Below are 24,622 nucleotides of genomic sequence, written 5' to 3' on the forward strand. Positions count from 1 at the left end.
GAGTCAATTAACCATCCTCTGCTACCAGTTTGTTGCAATATTTTTAAGATCAGACTCAATAATAATATTTAGAGTTAGAGATTCAAATATATTTCTCTTTAATTATAGTAGGCATTCTATATTCACTGAATATTCACAGATAGAAGCAAGGAAAATGGCGAAGGTGGCTCCTTATATATACAAAGGGTGGAGCCAAGAGTAGGAGTGGTGAATTATGAATACATTAAGAAACAAAGAATAAGTTAACCCCTGATATCCCATATATACATTATTTACACATTAGTGAATAAGGCATTTACATCTGACAACAGATGTGCCCAATTAACCATTTTACTTAATGGTCATCTGTGCTTTCATTGTGACTTACTATCATTAGCAAATGCAGACACACTGACACATCAGTTGGTTAACAACCTCTGGCAACAATGGTATCCATGCATTTGCAGAAGTCATTAGGGTTGGTTGACTCGATTTGCAGAGAAAAATAGTCTTCAGGAGTGAATCATTAAAAATGAAATTGTTTCATTCCACCCAAAAATATTTGGGATCAGCAATCTGATCACTATATAAAATAATCCAGTGTTGTGCAAAGTATTAAAATAGTTTTGCATCTTGGAAGGATGTTATAATTAACATGTTTTAATTACTTATGATAAATGTTTTTAAAAACCTCTATATAGAAATAGTTTTTGCATCTGTGAGTCAGAACTTGTAATGGAATGTGAGGATGACCATTGGGAACAATGGGAAGAGATGCTGCCTAGGAAACAGACAAGAGAGACAGGAGTCCCCAGTGGCTTAACAACCAGAGAAAGAAACTTAGGAAGGAAACACCTTAATGGATCACATAGTTAAAGATGTTGGTGGGCAGGGGTGGGTTCTAATTTTTTTTACTACCAGTTCTGTGGGCATGGCTTATTTTGTGGGTGTGGCTTGGAGGTCATGTGACTAGGTGGGTGTGGCTAGCTGGTCAGAGTCATTTCTGGAAGGTCCTCGCACTTACGACCAGTCCTCACACTTACGACCTGACTCATTTGTTTGCTGATCAGCTGTAGGACGGCCCTTTGAAGCCCCACGGCAAGAGTTTAAACAGTTTTTTTCCCTCTAGTCATCCGCTGGGACTCAGGAGGCAGCAATAGATTGGGGGTGGGACCAAATAAAAGGTAAGAATAACATGGGGGGGTGGGGGGGTGGGAGGGCGGGGGGAGAACCGGTTTGGTGACATCATATCGTTACCGCTACCGGCTCGGCCGAACCAGACCGAACCGGGAGGAACCCACCACTGGTAGTGGGGAGTCTGTACCTTCAGACTTGGAAGATTCTGTTAATGTAGCTTTACAGTAAAGAATTAGCTCATCTTGTGTTTCTTATCTGATTTACTGCAAAAGGTGACAGAGCTAGGTGCTGTAAAATATAGATCAAGCTTCTTTACTCTGAAACTCTTTACTCTGTTTCGAGCAGACATCGCTGTATTTATTGATTGCCTTTATTGTGTTTCCTATGTTGTTATTTCCTTTACAGCAAATCTTTCTCATTATCTATCAGCTGCATATAACATACAGAGATAGTCAAACCATAATGAGTTATCACTTCCCTATAAGAAAAAAAATCAGTGCCTTTGCTCCAGTTAATTGGCAGTGCCGCTTAAAAGAATGCTGTCAGCACAATAATGTTCTATCACATGTTTAATATTTTCAGCAGTTCCATGGCTGTTGAAATGCATAATTCCAGCTTGACCTAACTTGAGTTTTCTCAAGTGCCATGGAAGGAACGTGCATCTCCATTTAGCATTTAGGATTGCTGAAAATGTTATGCAAAAATAATTTGCATAGCCACTCTTCTCTATTTCCTGTTAAGGCAAAATTGCCCTGACTATTACTTTGTTGCTAAGTACCTCCTCTGCCTTTTCCATTTCAGGCCTGATCAGACAATCATTTGTAATTTTTGGAGTGGACAATGGGGAAAAGCTGTGTTAGTTGCCTAGCAATTGCAGGCTTTGTCTCTCAACCATTTGGGGTGATTCAATCTGAGTCACAGGCAGAATACCAAGAAACAGTTAATGTAGTCGATGTAAGATATAGTTTGGAGAGAGATATACTTAGTACATGCAAGGTGGATACCATAGTATGTCTCTTCCTCCCTCAAGGCCTGTATATTTTAAGATAAATACATGCAATATCCCAAAGGTGCTTTTCCAAAGGGCAACGAACCCATTCCCCACCATTGTCAGAACTGAAGAAGCTTCCTAGATGAGAAGCGAAATGTTTCAAGAAAAAAAAAAACCAAGACAGTTCAGTTTCCTTTTGGAAAAGTACCTTTGGGACAACCATGACCTGGATGATTGAGATTCTGTAACAATTGTCATCCCACTGTTCATGCAATATCATGATTGTATTGCAAAATTATGAGAAGAAACAAAATAAATTTGAAAACACTTCTGTGATAACAACTCTAATTTCCTTAAAATAATTAGAAGACAATTATTCATATTATGGCTTTTGGCTTTTCCTCTTTTAATGCAAGTAATTCCAAATATGAATTTATTATTTTTAGCACTGGTGATGATTGAGACACGTTTCACTTGCTATTGAAAATGTGATGCTATAAATTCAAATATACTTTCCCCATTTCCTGCTCATAGAAATGTTCATTTTATAAGAATGAAAATATAGTATTCCACAGGATTAAAAAAAAAAATCTGTCAGCTCTAAGTCCAATGGTTTTTGCCTTTGAACTAAAATGTAGGAAACCTATTGTCCCACAAAATAATATAATCTATCAACAGAACAATATAACTTAGGTTGGAGCAAGGGATCTCTAAAGCAGATGCTGAGCTTTTCTGTGGCCCATTAATCTAATACTATACATGCCTGGGGTGAATGGCTGTTGTTCTCCCTTTTTTGTCCCTAGTTATGTTTTAAATTAGCCTCCGGGAAGTTTCAGTGGGAGGAAAATAACTATACCAGCTGCTAAATTGGTGTTATTTCTTTAAAAAGCAGCTTTTTGAAAGGTAGGAAGCAAAAGGTTCTCAAATCTCTACTTCAGCTGAGATGGCAATGGCGGTGATGTACAGGAAATGTAATTAACCAGTGTTTTGATAAATAAGCATTTGCATTGTGGCACTTCAATTTGACTCTCTATGTGATTGCCTCCTAATATGCGTAAAATGCTGTGCATACACTCATAATTAAGCATCCATTTCAAGAACAGTTCTTTTGCCTTTTTTGGAATTTTTGGAAATCTCAAGGGCTTGAGATGATATTGTTTTCTCTCAAGGAAGATTAACAATTAACCTATCTTTTCCTGATATCTGATTTATTTATTTTTTGCAACTTAAAGCAATGTTTTCTCTTTGCAAAGACTTTTTAAACTATTCTTCTAATAATTTTCAGCCTTACTTCCTGTAATGCTCCATTTCAAGCTCTGCTGTGGTACAACAGTTTTAACTATTACAGTGTTAAAAGAGAAGTAAATTTTTGCCTTGTGCAACCTCTTCTAATAACTCAAAATATAAAGTTGAAAGATTGATTTTAAAAAAATGGTCAAAATAAATACTCCTAATCTTTGTCCAATAAATTAGAAAGTGCAATTTGAAATATTATTTATGATTATATTGGTTATATTAATGCACTGTTCCAGTAACATATCCACAATTGCACATTACAGTATCTGAAAGTTTAGTTGTGGTAAATATGGCAATCAACTATGGGATTAGGTACATCTCAATCTAGGGTGAGTTCATGAATTTATCAAGCAGTTTATGTATCCACTTCTTGGCTTTCCTGTTTTATAAAAGATGTCATCTTTCCACAGAATGAAGCTTTGGGACAATACTCCCTAACTTTGTAATTTGTTTAATCAAAATTAACCAGAAGGATAATCATAACTTGACCTGGGTGTCTAGATTCCTGATTAAAACTCTTGATTATATTTTACTACAATCATGTTGGGCAAAACATGGCACTGAGCCTGAAAATGAACATTTGAAGAAATGGCCAAATTGCTATAAAGAAGCGAAAATATCCCATTCCCTCTCTGAGCCATATCAAACATTTATCTATAGAAATATGGACATCAGACTTAAAGACAAAGACGATCTTAATACTGCTATTCTTTTTCTGTTCACACCAGCAACCTTTCCTGCCACATTTCAAGCACACAATAACACGCTAGACTCATAGATCTAAATCTGTTTCTGACTGGCTCTAAACTTTGCAGTTTAGATAACATGTAGGTAATTCTATTCCTGCTTTTTTTTTTATCATTGGGCGTGAGAAGATATATTGGAGAGAACAATAAAAGAAAATATCCTCTCCCCAAATCACACATTTTTGTTGCAGCTCCTGAGAACTGTGAAAAGAATCTGTTAGTTTGATCCTAAGTTGCTACAGTAATAACTTCACTTAACTTCTCTTGGCCGGTAAAGACTTAAAGAAAAATCACAAGACATTCTTATTATAGCATCTATATTTTTCTAAGTTATGTAACATAAGTGTTTTGCGTTGAAGTCAGATGAATACTGAGGAAAGCTGTGGACTATTGTTTCAACCCTACTTCTTGTCATTCAGTTGACAGCCTGGATCAGTATGACTTCCTTTGCTGCCTACTGAGTAAATGTACTCAGAGTGACAAATCATAACACCTTCCCATGACTTAATACAAAATGTAGCTGTGTGGCTCGACACAGATTACAGAATACTGTAGTTCACACCTCCACACTGAAGTGAATTGGGAAGAATAAATTGCCATCATGTGGGTTGCTGATCTGTTTTTTTATACAATAAGTCCTCCTAAGGAAAAAAAACTCATGCCACTGAACCACAGCAATTAGTTTACCCTTAAATAGTCCACAGGATTTGTAATCTGCAGGGAAATATAATAAAAAAAATTAGAATGTTAATATTTGTGAACTTACCTAAGTTTGTTAGCTTGGACCAAGATTTCTCATTAGTCTTTTGTACAAAAGAGAAGGTGTTCTGTAACCTAGGCTCCATCTTTTTATAACTAATTCTTGTGACCACTGATTAGGTGCTTCTTGTGTCATGAAATGTTACTATTAGAACGCTGGCTGTAGGAGTTACTCTAATGTTGAACACAGCTATTACTATCTCTTCCAGGAAAACCATATTTGATATTCAGAATTATAAAAATTGAATATTCATTTGGAGAATAATAGAAAGAATTTCAGCCCTGATTATATTTGATTTTGAAGGTTTTCCCTACTAATTGCATAGAATCATTTGGTACAGTATGGTGATCTTACATATATTCTTCTCCTTGGTATTTTAGAAACTTTAGAAATATTACCTGAGGCATATAATGAAGCCATCATTATATTCTGATTGTTCCTCCTCCTCCTCCTCCTCCTCCTCCTCCTCCTCCTCCTCCTCCTCCTCCTCCTCCTCCTCCTCCTTTCTTGTTGGCTCCTGGCAACTGTCTAAACTATTGTTGTCCCTGCAGTTTCTTAGCAAGACTTTCAGAAATTGTTTGCCATTGCCTTCTTCCTAGGGCTGAAAGAAAATGATTCACCCAAGATTCTCCCTTTCAATCCTTTTCATATTCCTAGCTGTTTAATTCAAATGAACTGACCACTCACATTGTGTTATAGTGATGGAGGTGAATCCAGACCCAGATTTGGACTTGAAACAGTTGTAGCCATATCTAGCTAAGAAAGGAACTAAAGGATACAACTGGAAAAGCTAGGAGCAGAATCTGATATTGACAGGCCAAGCAGAATGTCATGTTTTTATTTGATCTTTTTTTTTTTATTAGCTACCTGACAACTGCAAAGGCTGACAAGGCACATTCCTATTCTTTCTGTGCCTGAGGGTGATATTATTCTGAAGTCTTTTGTCATATTGTTTTGGTATCCCTTTGGATGTTTTACCAAGAACATAGTTCAGAGCATGTACAAAAAAGAAAGCCATGCTGGAAGTGTATGACTCTGATACTTGTGTTCTCTTACGGACATGAGGCTAAGACACAACTTGATTGTACGTCTCTAGATCCATCATATACCTTGATATTTTGCATTTTAAGGAGTATGTGGAGATATTTTTCGCTACTTTCTTGCATGTTGCAGTCTTAGTGGGCTAAGTAAAAGTCCTCTGCTACCTCTATAGCATAAGGGAATAGTTATACATACAGAGGCCAACTGATTTCTAAAACACTGTCATCTTGGCATTCTGTTGTGAATTGGATATGTATAGATTCTAATGCTTTGAGACCCTGGGTGCTACATTGTAACTCTCTTCATTGGTCAGCTTGTTCTGCCCTTAAATGCTCTGCAGCTTAAAGCATATAAAATAGAAGAGATGACCCTTATAAGGGATTAATTTGTCACATGTTTCAAATATTTGAGTCCTGCTAGTATACATCAAAGGACGAAATAGTCTTAATTGCTTCTTGAGTACAAAGTAAAAATGAGGGTGTAAGACCTCATCTATCTTTGGCCTAAAAGTGTTTAAAGCAATGCCCTTGAAAGTGGTATCAGTAATTGAATTTCATTGGCCCTGTAATCCCATCAGGTTTTCACAATAATATTACTCAATAACTGGTTAAAGGCATCTGTAAAATATTGCAACATCTCAGATTCTTTTTATTTCTCAATTTTTTCTGGGTAAGCTTCTGGTTTCACAAAAACAGCATTCATTGACCATAACATTATTATGGTTGGTTGCATGGTCAGCCAGATAATAATAATAATATTTACTATTATTATTATATAGTAGCAAATTGCTATTAAATATTTTAAAATTAAAAAAAAAATAGCAATGAAAAGATTCCACAATGATTTCAGCAGCATGTCAGGCCATGACTGTTTATAAACACATTCTTATGAAGTCTTTTTGCATTTGTTTTTAATGCTCCTGGAAAGTTTATGAGAAAGGTAAGATATTTCTTTAGATGTTTTATGTTCTGAAGATATAGTACCAGAAGACATTCTAAACTCACAGGTAGTCAAATATATACTACAGCTGATGCAGATCTGGCAAATGCAGGGGATTCAGGAAAAGCAGCAAATAATTTCATATTGTACTTACTGTCTGTGAGTTTGGAACTGGATTTTTTATCAGCATCCAAAATATTTTCAATGAAAATAAACTGCTGACCTACTATCTGCTGCATTATGTAATGCAGTCACTAGTTCTGCAATAATTAAGAGGACACTAGTGATCCTTATTTATTTTTTTTTAATTTGATTTATATGCCGCCCTTCTCCGGAGACTCAGGGCGGCTTACAATGCGTTAAGCAATAGCCTTCATACTTTTGTATATTTATACAAAGTCAGCTTATTGCCCCCACAAACTGGGTCCTCATTTAACCTACCTTAGAAAGGATGGAAGGCTGAGTCAACCTTGAGCCTGGTAAGATTTGAACCTGCTGTAATTGCAGGCAGCTGTGTTAATAACAGGGTGTACTACCAAGGCTCGTTATTTGTTTGTTTACTTCATATTTTGATTTTATTTCCCCTCTCATAGAAATTGAGATGATACATACAGTATTTCATGGTGGTTTCCCATAGCAATCTTGAGTTTCAGTAATATTATTGCATCATATATCTATATTTTATACTTTGGAATAGCTCTACACATTTGTCTTTTTGGATCACTGCCCTCAATCTGAATACTAGAGATACTCTTTTTTTCTTTTTCTTTTCCATAGTGGCCTGCCAAAAGAAAAGAGGAATAGGGAGAGGTGATCCATGGGTCATGACATCATCATGCATACAATATTGTAGATAGAGATATTGGCTAGTTATAGATGCTTTATTTTTTTACCTCTTTGCCATATGAAGATTGAATGTATATGTATATGTATATGTATATGTATATGTATATGTATATGTATATGTATATGTATAAAAAACAGAACGTAAGACCCAGATCATTCCCATCTAGGAGTCAGACAATATGTTATAAAGCATCCTTTTGATTTCTTGCAATCTTTCATTTTAGAATGAACTCTGTTACTTCATTCATGTGTATCTCTGTGTATGGGCATGTCATTGAGAAAAAAAACCCATAACACAACTAGAATGGTCAGAACTTTGTCTATGTTCTACCTAGTGCTGGGATAAATAATGTCTAGAATCTTGCTAAATTTAAATGATGATTAATGGATCTATAACCAATTTTCACTGTATGTTCTCTCATTTGTACTAATACAATTTTAAGAAGGGGGATGGGATACACACATCCAATTTCTCTGCAGATTAGCTAACAATATTTTGATAGTTACTTCCAATATCTGTTCAAATCTTCTGCTTATTTTATAATTATTATAACTCCAAGCATATTTGACACTTGGCCTTGAGCCATATAAACAGTTTCAGAATTGGAAATTGATCTAATTGGACATCCTTTCCCCCCAAAAAATGATATGTCTATTGCTATTACCATCTAAATCTAAGCCTAAACAAAATTCTCATCAGACTTCCAGGTGGTCTGTTTTTTTCTTTCTTAAATAAATCCTTATACTAAACCTACCTTATTCAACCTTTCAAATCTATGATTCTTTTTAAAGAATTTGATGCAAAGGGCAATATATTTGAGGAAGCTGTTAGAACATGATGTTAACTCTATCTTAAAATACTTCCTTGATATAGTGAGATCAGATATCTGGATGCAGGTACTTTCTAGTTTTGTATAGATAGTGTTATTTTATATGATATATAAACACACCTGCATTTTAAATTTATATTCTGTAGATATAAGCATTTTAGAAAATGCAACTATGTTTTTCTAATTTTGTACTTTATTGAATCGAAATTAATATGCTTTAGATTAATTGATTTATAGAGCAAAGGCAATTTCCCAATTTTGATAGCAGTTTGTAAGCATTTATTTTTTTTACAATAGGATTATGCGCATATGAATAGAGAAATGTCACTGTGAACATACAGATGTTCTTTTCAAGAATTGGAAGTACTGTTAAAAAAGAGTGTGCTATTTTTTTAACCTGTAAGAAAACATGTAAATACTCTTGTTTTCAATCATGGTGAGCTCTCAGCTTCTGCATCATTTATTCTACAGGCAGCGCAAGGAGGTGGTCACAGAACCCTGCTGTATGGCCATGCGATTCTGCTTCGGCATTCTTTCAGTGGAATGGTAAGAGAGAAGGAGGGATGGAGAGAAGAACGCGCAACAGAATAAAACTAATAAAATATTTGTTGGAGCTCACTGCCCTTCCAATGCCATCTTGGATGTTCCCCAAACTGGGATGAAAGTTCTAAGTCCACATCACAGTGCACTCTTCACTTAAAACAGATTAAATAAATCATTTGTCTCAACCAGGCACTCTAGAAAAGGGGCCTCCAACCTTGGCAACTTTAAGACTTGTGGACTTCAACTCAGCTTTGCTGGCTGAGGAATTCTGGGAGTTGAAGTCCACAAGTCTTAAAGTTGCCAAGGTTGGAGACCCCTGCTCTTGAGGGCAGAAGGGATAACTTTGATGGACAGTGGGAGATCCATTACAAAAGGAATTGTCGGACAAGCATAGGTTGACCCCAATCAAAGAAATAAATTTAAGAAACCATCTCAGTCAGGTCCCTTCTTCATTCATATGAAGATAACATGAGGGAGAAGAGATGCACAATCAGATTTTCAAGACTGTTGCTGTACAGTGGCTATTCTAATAAGAGATAGTTTGAGACGCTTATTGGCACAGCTTTCAGACTTCTCAATTGATACGACCAATTTTGAGAAGTCCAGAACAGTTTCAAATTCAAAAAGACTGAAGTATTGTAATAGTGCTCAGTGTATGATTAATTAAATTAATTAATCATGATGAAAAAATTAGTATGATTAAAAATTAATTAAATATGTGCCACTTATCTCACCACTGAGTGACATTGCATAAATTTGCAGCTAAATTTGTTGCACAAACTATTTTAAATTTGTAGCTTTGATACCATTTGTCTGTTGAATTCCACCATTCCTATTTTTAAAAAAATTTAAAGGTTTTTAAAATAAAATGATTTAAATCTTAAATTCTTTATGAAGTCAGCCATGGGAATTAAACTGATATTCATAAACATTCAAATTGATATCTATTCATTTCAGTGCAAAAGAATTTGAAATATTGTCATGTTATTCAAGAGAACAGTAGGCTCATATCTCTCAATTCAGATCCAAGGCTTCATTGAGACACACTTACACAAAATGATTTGAAGGGTCTTATTAATTTTAAAATGTTTTTCAGTATTTGACATGTTTAACAACATCAAGATCTCAGACAGATAAACTCGCATTTGATGTGGGCCTACAGGAAAATGCAATAGGTACGTATGCAATATCAAATATAATATCACTTTAGGTTAGAAGGCCTAAAACATCTGTAATTTGTTTGTAAGATCTAGTTCATCAGTCATGTAAGGTTGACATAATTTTAAGGGTTGATGTAGCTTCAAGTTTTGGCTGCCTGCCTAGAACTGCCAAAAGCAGAATAATTATTCAGTCCTTGGCAAATTACAATATATGATTAGTAGCCTGTTATGCATTCATGCGATATTCATGTACCTGTGCAGAGAGATGATACTTTCTTATTGTATTACACAAAATTATTCTGAAACAAATATATGAACTGCAGTTAGGGAAACAAACTACAGTTAGGTGAGTATGAATAGTGATAATTCTTGTTCTTATCCATGGAGAAGATGAAAAAAAAAAGCATTACTCATTGCTGCATGCAGAGAAAGTCTTAATGAAAACCAAAGCCTATTGAGCTTAAAATTGTAATTATCTATGTTTAAGTATGTGCCACATTAAGTCATATATACTGGATTCAGAAAGGCAATTGTGGCAGGCTATATCTTGACTTCTGCAGTATGCATACATGTATTTTAGCAGGCTCATTGTGGAACCCTAAGAGAATGTCCATATGATAGGAATCCTGTAGATAATTTATTTCCAACCATCTGTGGAGAACTTTCACCTTCTGAGTAGTTATCCATTCATTGTCTCTGTCAGAACTCATCCTTCGTTCCAGCTCTGCTTCCCTAGCTGCCAGCCTTCCATAAACTATGGGATGAGGTAGCTGGGGGGATAGAAAACCAAAACTAAAGTTAGTGCCATCTCGAGACATCAGCTGATCACCCCAAGGTCACAGGCTTGGAAATGGAATGGAAGGCCAGTTTAACATCTAGCCTGCCTTTTCAGGGACAGTTCCAAAACAACTTCTTTGAATAAGACTGGACAAACAGGAGAGTGGAACGAGAAAGGGAAAGTTATCTGGGATGCTTTTGCATGCAAAACCTTAGTAGTTGGTTTTGTTTTACTGTAAACACTTGGCTTTTAGTAAAAGTATTCTCTTCTCTACAAATGGAGTTGAGAGTTTTGCTTTCCTAGAAGACCAAGGTGGGGCAGGGCTGATAGTCTCACTGGTTTAGTCGTTAGCAGTTTTCAAATGGAGGAGTCTAAGAATTTGGTGAATATGTTTTCATATTTTTAGATATCCTGAACTTGCTTGAAATGGTCTGAGACTTCTTTCCTCAGATGTAATGTGGGCACTTCTGCTTACTATAGGTGAAGCATGCTGGTGGACCATACACCCTGCTTCTAAACAAAGGTCAGAAGGAGAAAAGGTACGGATTGGAGATGATCTTATTCTAGTTAGCGTGTCCTCGGAAAGATACCTGGTAAGCAGAAGTGTTCATAATAACTTTAATGTTACTGATTAATGCTTTTGTTGATTTTAGCCTTTTTCCCCAGTTAGAAGCATACCTATTTCTTCTTCATAGAATTATGATCAGAAAAATCTTTAAATGAATCTGAGTTTGGAAAAAAAACCATGGTGCTTTACTATACTTTAAGAAGAGTTTGGGAAGAATGGATAGGTCTGAGACCCTTAAAGAGGGATTGTGAAAAACAAACTTTAGTTTCTGCTGAAATAAATTGATGAAATACATTATTAAATCTCTTTTAATAAAATGCTCCCATGATGAAATAGGAGAGATAAGAAATAATGCTAAAGAAAATCAAATAAAAGACTCTTGAGAATGGTAAAATTTGTTCTTCTTTAATATTACATAAGCTTTAGCTTTAAAAAAAGAAGGGAGTAGAATGCTATTTATACATCAATTTACCAAATATTGGGATTAGTTTTTTCTCCCTAAATCTTATAAACCCCAAGACGTAAAAGTTAACCGCTGTATTTTTATACTTTGCAATAACAATAATAGTTTTCTTGTGTTTTCACTTTTTCTCTTTCAGCATCTTTCTGTGGCATATGGAAACACACAAGTAGATGCTTCCTTTATGCAAACACTCTGGAATGTGCACCCCACTTGTTCAGGAAGCAACATTGAAGAAGGTTTGTTCAGTTATGGTTATGCTACTAGTTGAAATCACTACTTATTTGCAAGTGTGCACTGTAATTTCTATAGCTAAAAATATACTGTAGTTGCTCTTCAGATTTTAAGGCCTTTGGATATTGTATAGTTTCCAATGACAAATCTATTCTAGCATAATCCTTGCAGAATATTTAGATTCCTGAATGAAAGCAAAGGAGTCTGTGCATAGATTATTCTGCCTTTACTTACAATGTGAAGAGGTAATATAGAATTTCCTAGATGGCTTGAGCAAAGAAAGAATAGAACCAAGAGTTGAAAAAGAATTTATGGTTTGTTACAAATGAGCTGAAGGAAAGTACCACATCCCTCCCGGCTTCATTTTGACATGGAGATTACTACGTACAGTATGTGCTATGAAAGTATTGATTTTTCACTGAAAGCAGGTGTCATTTGCCCTTACTGACCTCAGTAAATAGTGTATGTGACTATCCAGGTAGATTCTTAATGTCATCACTTTGTGTATGCTACCTAATGAATTTTAAGATTCTTTGATTATGTCTTAACATTCAATTTTTATTCCTCCCAATAAGAACTATTTCATAAGAGAAAGCAGGTCTTTTATATTTCCCACTTGCAGGTCAGATATGCCTATTAAAAGACAGTATGTGCAATAATTTCTGGTAATGCTATGACATTTTGGATCAAACTGGTGTATAAAACTTCCTTCCTTCCTTCTTTCCCCCCTCCCGTCCCTCCCTCCCTCCCTCCCTTCCTTGGAAAATAAAATTCCAGGATGTTCCTCTGAAAACTCAATAGGTACACATACAAACACCCTTTATCGCATTTAGTAAGCGATTGGTAGAAAGGTGAATGGACGGTATACAATATTTTGCATTTTGTATGACAACATTCAACATTTAAATAATGTATTTGAAATTTCAAATCTTTATTGTCAGTGCACAACATATGTACAATGAGATTGGTTGAGCTCCATCAGTGCCCTCCCAATAAAATCATTGAATGGAAACTCAGGGTTGACTAAAAGGGGAAGGAAAAGTGGGCAAGTCTCATAGATCATTGCCAGCAACGTAACTTTAATAATATAATTATGAATAATGGAAAAATTTAACAAGTTATTAGATACTGTATGAAGAATAATGCACCAATATGTTTGTAGCATACAGTTTTGCCAGCAGATTAAAAACAGTAATGCATGACATATTTATAACAATGCCTAAAGATAGTTTGTATTTGGAATACTCATGATGGCTTGGGAAGAAAGTGAGCATTTTTAGCAAGCCTTGGAACACTCTACTGCAATTGGGGATTTGAGGAAAGAGCCAGAAGGAAAAGGGGAAATCAGGAGATGTTGTGAAAACCACTGTAGATTGGAAAAAGAGTTCTTAAGACTCGTTAAAATCTTCCATTCATCTAAAAAATAACCAGCTTATTAGTGCCAACATCTTATTGTTTGGCCATCAATTGCATTTTGTATTGCAATCATGTTTTTTCGTGTTGTAATTTTTCTCTACATAAAAAAACTAAAAACCTTTTAGCAAAAAAAAAGGGGGGGGACAGAGGGAGAGAAGAAAGAGGGAAAAAAAGAAAAGAAAAGAAGGGAGATAGGGAGATGTGACAGCCACTGTATGCATTCTTCTTGTAAATGACTAAAAATAGTTCCAAAGAAATCAGATCCTTTGACAATGTTCTATTTTCAAATGGAAAGCATCTGCTCTTTTTTTAATCCCAGTATGAGTAAAATGTGAAAGCTTTTGCTTCAGAAAGGTTTGCAAAATGTCACCTTTCAACTTGATTCTGACGCTTTCATCACACTCAGCAGCCCATTTCTTCTTCTGCTGCTGCTGCTGCTTCTTTTGGCTCCCTTTGTGTTGAAGTCAAGCCCTATTCTGATAAATTCATATGTGCTTTGAGATATATTTATTTATTTTTTGCTAACCCTCATATGGCTTTTGTTCTGCATAGGTTTTCCCAATGCAGAACTCTGCAGGATCCCACATGATTCCATGAATTTAGGGGAGCTTGCCTGAAACAGTCTCAGAACCTCTGGGAAGCCACATGGTCTAAAAGTTCTTAAACCCTTTGTGGCTAATTTTAGTGTTGGGCTTGAATTTCTATTCATTTTAGTGTTTTGTGTTGACAGCATTATATTCAGATTTGTATTCTTATGTAACATTTGTTTCCAATACATATTAATGGGATTATTCAGCAAGTGAATTTAGAACAATTTCACCTGGAGATACTGATGAATCATTTTCCTTTTATTTGCAACAAGACAATGCCTTCATTTATCCTGGCCTCTCAAGGTTTAATGGGTTGGAAATTTATGTTCCCTTAAAATGTAAATCTATAGAAAAGCCAAGCTTTTTACCTTTCCCTGTTCACCTGTTACCTTATGCAGTATTGATTTTATACAAAGGATTAATTTGATGGAATAGAAATAGTGTCCCTTATCAGTCAACAACAATTTGTGCTTGTGTTTTAGTTGTTTATCATGTACCATTGCCATACACTTAACATTTTTCTACTGCATTTATACATTACAAAGTAACATTTCCAGATTGCTTTAGTTTTTATCAGCCAATTCTCTACCAGAAGAACACAAGACTATAGTGCTCCCTGAAAGTTTCTTCTGCTGTCCAGGGGTTCGTTGCTCAGGGTTTTATAAATCTCTTATCATCATTAATATAGCTATCTTCTCTGCTTTTTGTTTTTAAAGCATCTAGGAAATTAGCTGTTATAATAGCACCATATTCTGTAAATGATACCTGTTATGAAGTGATCTTCACTTTCTATGTGTTTCAGAACTGCTTCTCAAAGTTACACACATATCTACGCACATATATCATGCAGAGACCATAAACTGGGTGATTAACCACTAATAGTCATCTTTCCTCCTTAGAAAAAAAAAGAAGCATTCATCTTGCTCTTTAACAAAATGGTTTTTTTTTAAGTCACCATCATCTTTTCTCCTGGATTCCTTCATATTACTTTGTTTGTCAGACGAGACCTTAGAATATGCCCACTCGGCCAGATCTTACTGAGCAGCAGGGACAATGGGGAATAAGCAAGTCCCTTAGATAGCTAGGCCCTATGCCATGCGGGTCTTTGTAGATAAGAACCTAATTGTTATCTACAAAGATAAGAGATAAGATAAGGTGGCGCAGCAGACTAAAGCACTGTTAAGTAAAACCAGCTGCCTGCAATTACTGCAAGTTCAAATCTCACCAGGCTCAAGGTTGACTCAGCCTTCCATCCTTTCGAGGTAGATAAAATGAGGACCTGGACTGTGGGGGCAATAAGCTGACTTTGTATAAAAAAGAACACTGCTTGGGGGGGGGGGGGCGAAAGCCCTACTAAGCAGGTATATACAAAAGTATGAAGGCTATTGCTTAATGCATTGTAAGCTGCCCTGAGTCTCCGAAAAAGGGCGGCATATAAATCGAACCAATAAATAAATAAATAAATAAATAAATAAATAAATAAATAAATAAATAAATAAATAACCTTGAATTATACCAGGAGCTTATGGGTAACCAGTGCAGTTTGCATAGCAGAAATGTTACATGAGCATACCAAAGTATACCTTGTCTACAACATGCATTCTGAATCAGCTACAGCTTTTGAACGGTCTCCTAGGGCAGTCACATGCAGACCAGGGGTGAAATCCAGCAGGTTCTAACAGATTCTGGAGAACCAGTAGCAGAAATTTTGAGTAGTTCGGAGAACCGGCAAATACCACCTCTGGCTGGTCCCAGAGTAGGGTGGGAATGGAGATTTTGCAATATCCTTCCCCTGCCACGCCCAGCAAGCCACACCTACAGAACCGGTAGGGAAAATTTTTTTGAATTTCATCCCTGATACAGACTATATTACAGAGATGACTAAGGCACAAGTGAATGTGAAAATAAAAACCCTCCACCCAGGAAGGAGCACAATTGGAATACTAGATGAATTTGAGTAAAAGCCCTCCTGGCTATAGTTAGATCTGCATTTTGAGCAGGAGTTGTATGTCCAGAGGACTTTCAGATTGTACACCAGTTCTGCCTGGCGAATGTATACTCATTCAGAACTATAGATGGACAATGCATTATTCCAGAGGAACCCGGAATACACTGTCCTGTCATTGTTGAGTTCAAGATTGTTCTCCTCCCATCTCCATTCCATAATTCAATAGCCCTCGGTGCTGAGACAAGCCTCAACAACATCACTTGATAGCCCTGAGGTCAAGACATACAGCTGGTATCCTCAACATACCTAATGGTAACTGATTCTGTAGTCTCCCATACATGTTAAACAAGAGAGACAAAGTCTTTGTCCTGTTGTATTAAATAGAAGTATCTCTTGAGGCAGGAAGATAATTACTACAATACCATTGTCTTCTACTGGTAATCAGTAAATCCAGTTGGATCTCATGATCAGTGGTATGAAACATTACTTGTTATTTGTTATATGAAAGTCATGTATTCAAGTAATATTGTAGCCTAGTGCTGTGTTCAAAATATTTCATATAAATTTGGGGCTCTTCCAGATGGGTTGTTAGCACTAAATCTGTAATTATTGTGCTTCATCCTGTCTTGTTTAACAGCTGAACAGATTTGCAATGAAATCCAGATTTCTTTGAGGTGGGCAGGTAATGATACTCTACAAAGTTGATGAATAGTGACATTGTGTTCTGTCCCCATCTCACACACGCACACAAACAGTCAGCCAGGAGTTAAATAAAGCTTGCAGACAATAAATTCCTTCGATAACAGGATTGGCAGCAACCCAGTAGCTGCTTGCCAAGAACTTTACTCACAGAGGGAGGTGTTCCTCCTCCGTCAGATAAACCAAAACAAATACACAAAGTCAAAGAATTGTCAAGTCCAGTCCATATTAAATCCAAGGCAGGCAGATAATGTAGTTTCAGAGATACAATGCGACTCGCTAGTTGTTTAGTTTTGTCCGTCACAGAGCCTGAATGGCCACCACACCCCCTTTTATCCCCTGTGGGGTGTGGTCCAGTGACTCAGCTTAATCTCTGGCACGCCTCCTTTTCTGCTGCGTGTGCTTGTCTCTCCGACGCTGGCGTGGATCCAGCCAAGACTTATCTCCATCACTGTCTGACTGCGACTGCTCAGAGATACCTGGTTCCTGGCCAATCTCTTCTCCCTCGGGAGACACCTGAGGCATTGCCGGACAGGAGGGTCCTGGAGAGGGAGGCCTGGCCAACTCCTCTCCTTCACCTTTGGAGTCTTCTCCCTCCGATTAGATGGGCTCGGGGGTCGGAGTCACAACACATTGGCAGAAAACCATAATATGCCAACTCAGGCATGGTGACACGATCTTGCATATGTTGTAATTAAGTACTTGCATCCTGACCTCTGACACAAGTATGTGTGTCACCATTTACATGATAATACCAACACACATGGTTCATCATCATAACCCTTGAAAATGCCCATGGCAAGTAAGACATTATAAGATTATGGACCACCATAACCAACTTGTGATTATAACTGGTCTATTTTCCAGTTGGTGAGAACCCTTATCTCACTCTCTGCAGCCTGTCTTCAGTAGACACTGCATTTTGTTTTCCAATTGTTAAATTGGATTGGTAGCTTTGTCATCTCACAAATCCCTTTCCCTCGCCCAGTTCCTTTCATAACAGTTACTATTCCCAACATCTACTTGGATATTTTTTGTATGACTTGAGTTACATGGCATCCTGTTGATTCTAATTTAAAATTCAGTCAGTATTAACTTGACTTGTTTTGATTTACAGATCCTTGCAGTAGTTCCCAGGAATAGGGAATTGGGGTGAATTTGACAAGCATATAGTCTTTTTCTCCCCCCCCACCCCCCTCTCAGGAGACCAGTGGTTATGTAAAATGTCAAATTAATGCTGACCTTTTTTTCCAAGAGATTTCCTTATGGATGGAATGTTGGCAATTTTTATTTCCTTTTTGTATGGAGTAGATATTTAAACTAATTTCAATTATATCCATTTAGTTTTATGTTCAATACAGTGGTACATATTGCATCAAATAATATGTTTTCAGAATACTTTTAAACCACCTTATTACAATTAAAGCACACAGTAGATCAAGTAGATTTGTTGAGCCCAGGTGAAAATAAGTGTGGCTAAACAAAAGCAGGAGCAAAAACATCTGAGCTATTTCTGTGCTATGTGGGGAAATGATCATAGGTGTTAAACATCAATAAACTTTATTCCTGTTATTTTATATTTGGTGATTTGCTTAAGGCATGTTGGTAGACCTGCAATTGAGCGGGCATTGGAAAGAGAAAATAATATAGAACTTTTAGATATTAATGCAAGGTAGATATACTTCCATTTCCAGATAAATATTGTTAAAATGCTGTCCAAGTTAATTATTTTCTCTTCCTCTAGGATACCTACTTGGTGGTCACGTATTACGTTTGTTTCACGGCCATGATGAATGCTTGACCATTGCATCTACAGAACAGAACGATTCACCACATAAGTGAGTTGCACTATAGATTATGCATATTTTCCATTTTTAATTTCAGCTGTAAACCCAAACAGTCTTCATTCAGAAACAATGAACAAGTATTTGTGGCACATGGAACATATCAGATTGACTTTCGTTGTCATTCTTCTGTTGATGTAAAATAAACCAGACTCTTCCTACAATTATATTTAGGCAGTATAATTCAAGTTAGATGCACTAGAACAACTGGCATCTCATCCATCCATCATCTAGCTAGCTAGCTAGTTAGCTATCTATCTATCTATCTATCTATCTCTGTCCTACAAAAAACATGAACTAGTATCACGTGGTCCAATTAAATATATGAAAAATATCTCCCATTCCAAACTTATTTACTCAGCACTATATTCTATAGGCATGTTTTTCGTAGGTAAGAACCTTCAAGTATCCTTGAAATAACATCACTGTTTACTGTTAAAAGATGAGAATACTTGGCATTGGAGATTAGCACTGTTGGTCCTGTATCAATAGTCACATCACATGCCAAGTGCCCTCTGGCTACGCTGCATCTTGTCCTTGTTGCTTGTTCAACTGTCTGTAAAGATACGAACATAATAGCAGTGAGGCAAAACAGCTGCATCTTGCCCTTTTTGTGAGGGAAATAAAGCAAATAAAATAAAGCACTGATGGAAGCAAAGGGAAAATTAGCAAAGGGCATTGTGTGACAGACATAAAAAACCTGAAGCAAGTAGTTATAGTTAACTGCTATTGCAAACTAAGATTGTTTAATTTGAGATAAGTGGTATTTGCCCACCTGTAGTTGTTGCATTTCAAAATGTACCTAGCAGAATTGTATATAATACATATAATATCATGTTCCCCAAACTTTGTAAAGGACCATCAGCCAAAAGTTTAGATTTCGAAACTAAAAGACCCACTGCATGCTGATAAAGAAATGAAGATGTATTTAATCTTGATAGAATGGATGAAAATATGCTTAGGTAAGATCAAAAGTTCTTACTGACTCTTCCTAGCTTTGCCATGAAAACTGTTCAGCAGATGGTTGGTCTCCCTGTTGGGATACCTATCTGGTTTGTTTGGCCATGACAAGATGTTTGTTGTTGGGCATAATTGAAAGCATAATTGGACCAGTTCTGTCTTTAATGATATAGCACAACTTGGATCACAAATAAGGCTTCTTGTATTTGGGAGGAGTTTTATATTATATGACTGTATGTTCTGTGTGGCTTCCTGACAAATTTGGCCTGGGATTATTTCTCATGGTCTTTGGGAATGAAATGGAGTTGTGATTATTGGCTCCTGAAGTAGAAGAGGTGGTGGGATGGATTTATTGCGATTATGGATGATTATTGTGCAGAATGTGTAGGGTTTTCTTTACCAATGGTATTATTATTCTTGATATTGTTATTATTTGCTGTTTTAAACTTAGTTACTAGAAGAAAGAATTATAGACTGTTCAGAGTCTGGTCAACTAGAGTGACATAGTCTGGTCAACTAGAGTCTAAATAAACAAATAAAGCCCTTAATAAAATGGAAATCTTTTTTGAAATGTGCATAGTTTCATTCTTTTTCACCCATTTTTTCAGTGTTGCATTAAAAAAATCTTGTAAAATTGTAAAAGATTACAGGCAATTTCAGAGGGGGAAAAGTGCCAACATAGTAGGATAAAATGATTACCCTTAATTCTAAAACCATCATGTTTCTCCTAAATATCTGATTATTAAAATCTGGAAACTAATGGAAATATTAGTGATTTCAAATGCTTTATTAATAAGAAGAATTTGAGGTTTATGCGATTCAGGTCCTACTGCACTCCTGATTTCTTGAACAGGATTACAAGAGATTCAGTTCTGATTTATTAATGATTGAATTATTTTACAGTTGTTCAGTTTATATAGCAAAATCTAATTCTGAGCCTTACTGAAAGAAGTTATCAATTATTACAGAAAAAGCTGCAATCTCCAAATGCTGTGTATATTTCAATCGCAGATTATAATTCTGCATACATTTAATAATGCTAAATCTCCCATGCAGTGCATCTCAGCATGCTTAATCTGTTTCTAGGCGGATCTTTTATGAAGCTGGGGGAGCTGGAGTCCGTGCAAGATCACTATGGAGAGTAGAACCTCTTCGAATAAGGTGTGGTGATTTTATGTTATATTCATTGTTTTTTGCATTATGCTGTCCTAGATCATAGAATATACAGTATTTAGTTCTGGGAAATCCAGCAGGCTTTCTTGTCTACCAATTTATAGATTGATAGGCAGGACTCAAAAAGGAATTTGCTACTTCCTGTTTTTGTTGTATACTATTTCCTTTTAGGCTTAAATATTTCAGTTGCTCCAGTTTTCTCCTTTTCAATCCCCTATCTTATTCTCACCAAGCTTCCTTGTGGATGCTCCTTTCCAAAGCTGGGAAATCATCCCGAGTGGCCAGAATGACAGACAGAAATGGGCTTATTTGTTTGTTGCAATTGGATTCTTCCTTAAAAGTTGACCTATGTTGGTTGTGTGTGTGCTGTTTCAAGGCTATAAGATTAAAGCCTTAGAGATAACTACTGAATTTAGGTTAATGATGAGCCTGAAAGTGACTAACAGTTTCCACCTCAATTTCCGAAGGAAAAGAAAAATGGAAGGCACTATACATGGTAAGAAAGAAGCATCGAAAATTCGAAACATCTAAGAAAATAATGAATGTGAATCTGAGTTAATTTGTAATACTATTATGAGACTGTTGAACCTATTAAAAGATGCCCCTAAGAAAGATCTTGGGTTGAAATAAAATTAGAATAACAGAATTGGAAAGATCTTGTAGGTCATCTGCCATCACTGACTATTGGGGGTGAGTCTTTACCCCCCACAGAGAGGGCCCACAATCTGGGCGTCCTCCTGGATGCACGGCTGTCTTTAGAAAAACATATGACGGCCGTGGTCAGGGGGGCTTTTTATCAGGTTTGCCTGATCCGCCAGTTGCGGCCCTTTCTGGATCGCGACGCCTTGCGCACAGTCACTCACACCCTTGTCACCTCCCGACTGGACTACTGCAATGCTCTCTACATGGGGCTCCCCTTGAAAAGCACCCGGACGCTCCAACTGATCCAGAATGCGGCCGCGTGGGTGGTTATGGGCGCAACTTGTTGTGCCCATGTGACACCCCTCCTGTGCGAGCTGCACTGGCTCCCAGTGGTCTTCCGGGTGCGATTCAAGGTGTTGGTTACCACCTTTAAAGCGCTCCATGGCATTGGACCTGGATACCTTCGAGACCATCTTCTGCCACCAGTAGCCTCCCACCGGCCAGTTCGCTACCACAGAGAGGGTCTCCTCAGGGTGCCATCGGCCAAATTATGTCAGCTGGCGACACCCAGGGGCAGGACCTTCTCTATGGGAGCCCCTGCCCTTTGGAATGAACTGCCCCCAGAAATTCGTAAAATCTCTGATCTCCGTGTATTTCGCTATGCCCTCAAAACCTTATTGTTCTGCCAGGCTGGGTTATCAATGTAAAGATTTTAATTGGTTTTAAATGGGATTTTAAATTTGGGGTTTTATAAATTGGGCCTATCATTTAATAATTTTAATTATTTTTAAATTTTGTCTGTCTTTGTGCTTTTAATCAGGCTGTACACCGCCCTGAGTCCTTCGGGAGAAGGGTGGTATAGAAATAAAATTAATAAATAATAAATAAATAATAAATCTAGTCCAGGGGTCTCCAACCTTGGCAACTTTACGACTTGTGGACTTCAACTCTCAAAGCTGGCTGAGGAATTCTGGGAGTTGAAGTCCACAAGTCGTAAAGTTGCCAAGGTTGGAGACCCCTGATCTAGTCCAACCCCTTGCTCAAGCAGGAGACTCCATACCGTTTCTGACAGATGGCTGTCCAGTCTCTTCTTGAAAGCTTCCAGTGATGAAGCACCCACAACTTCTGTTCCATTGGTAAATAAATACTTAGAATAGTCCATGTAAACCATAAACTAAATATTCTTTAAATGATTTTTAAGCTGGAGTCGAAGTCATATTCGCTGGGGACAACCATTTCGCCTTCGACATATTACAACAGGACAGTTTTTAGCATTGACAGAAGACCTGGGTCTTGTTTTATTAGACAGAGAAAAGGCTGACACAAAATCAACTTCCTTTTGTTTTAGAGCATCCAAGGTAAGTAATATTTTTACATTAAATGAATATGGAATGTAGAACACGAATGTTCTACCCAAATCAAGTCTATCACGTAGCAGAAATGAATAAATGTCAACAAACTTCGCTGAAGAAAATACTATGTTGGGACAATATAAAACTGTTCAAAGAAAATCTATAGACATCAAAGAAGATTTAGGAGGCACCTCACTGATGTATCTGTTTGCTCCCTAAATTGACCTATTGCACCTTACAGTTCATTATGATTGAATTTCACCTACTTTTTGCACATTTACATTTTTGTAAGTGTGGAAAAAAATATGTGACATTCAATCATAATAAGCATTGATCATTTTTATGGTGCTTTCCTATTGGATCTCATTTCTAAGTGACCACTGTTTATTTTATTTATTTGAACAAAAGCAAGAAACAAGAGTAATTGTATGAAATCAGAAAAGGATGGGAAGAGGTTACAAGCCGCACCATACCAAAGCTTTGGGTGAACCCAAAAAGCTCCTGGAAATGTTTATTTGACATAAGGATATCATTATTGAACACATGGATAGCAATCACGCTAACTACTTTTCCTTGTTCTTGTCTTTGTTTGACTCTTCCTTTAAAGTTAATGCTGAATATATTGTACTATAGGAAATAAGACATTGCTGAGAAATTATAGTTCCATTTGACCAATTCAGTGAATCTAAACATTTGTATAGAGTGCCAGTTTGGTACAATGATTAAAGGTACCAGGCTAGAAATTGGTACACCATGACTTTTAGTCCTGCCTTAGACATGATGACACCTGAGTGTCATCATGTCAGTCATTCTTTTTCAACCCAAAGAAGAAACCAATGGTAATCTGTTTCCAAAATGTTGCCAGGCAATTGCTAGGAATCAATACATACTTTATGATTAAATGTAAATAAATGATCTTGACGTACATTCAGAAGTATATGCATTCTTCTTTACAAGATACTATACTAAAGCTTACTTCTCTACATAATCTTTTTTTTTTCTGGATTGAAATAATATTTTATTTATTTATTTAGTTTGTCAAACATGTACGAGATAACAGATATAAGTATAAGCATGAATATGAACACAGGAAATGGATGCGAATAAATGGGGACAGTAGGACAGGGACGGTAGGCATGTTGGTACACTTATGCATGCTCCTTACAGACGTCTTAGGAATGGGGGTGAAGTCAACAGTAGTCAGTATCTATGACAAATCACTGCCAAGGTATTTTTCTTGCTTACTATTCAACTTAAAAGCAGCAGCCAGCAGCATTAAAGATGTAACAGCATTTTCCATTTCTCTGCTTTCTTAATTTAATCTATTGATAGCTTTCTTCTGCATTGTAACATCTCTTTTTAAATAAACTTTTTGTATTTCAAATACACTTAATAAAACTCATCAGTGAAGAACTGATTGTACTATATGTTAAGTGATAGAAACATACACTCTGTACTGAGAATGTGAAAAAAAATATTACTTTTGTATTTATGAGATTGAAAAAGCTGATTATAATGTGAACTTTCAAGTTGCAAAACACTATTTTTTGCAGAGGAACCTATTTTTCCTTATTGTTAATATTCCCTAAAGCTGAATACCCAGGATTCAATACTTGAATAGTGTCTGCTTCTGGATAGACTGAGTAGACTTGCACTCTTTATTTCATATTGCAGTTCTCCATTTCTGAGA

General features: G+C 36.5%; 1 protein-coding gene across 10 annotated transcripts in view; it reads left to right on the top strand.

The window, feature by feature from the left end:
* The window catches only part of RYR3 (ryanodine receptor 3), a 290,814-nt gene that overhangs the window by 76,558 nt on the left and 189,634 nt on the right, over window positions 1-24,622 (top strand). For all 10 annotated transcript variants that reach the window (XM_087875404.1, XM_087875417.1, XM_087875406.1 and 7 more), the window contains exons 4-10: window positions 9,037-9,111; window positions 10,205-10,283; window positions 11,527-11,639; window positions 12,214-12,313; window positions 18,706-18,799; window positions 20,852-20,926; window positions 22,782-22,938. In XM_087875404.1, coding sequence (XP_087731530.1) covers window positions 9,037-9,111; window positions 10,205-10,283; window positions 11,527-11,639; window positions 12,214-12,313; window positions 18,706-18,799; window positions 20,852-20,926; window positions 22,782-22,938 — 693 coding nt within the window. The remainder of the gene's footprint in view (window positions 1-9,036; window positions 9,112-10,204; window positions 10,284-11,526; window positions 11,640-12,213; window positions 12,314-18,705; window positions 18,800-20,851; window positions 20,927-22,781; window positions 22,939-24,622) is intronic.

The sequence above is a fragment of the Pantherophis guttatus genome, chromosome 1 (genome assembly GCF_059756535.1).
Source record: "Pantherophis guttatus breed Tessera chromosome 1, ASM5975653v1, whole genome shotgun sequence".
Taxonomy (NCBI): Eukaryota; Metazoa; Chordata; class Lepidosauria; order Squamata; family Colubridae; genus Pantherophis; species Pantherophis guttatus.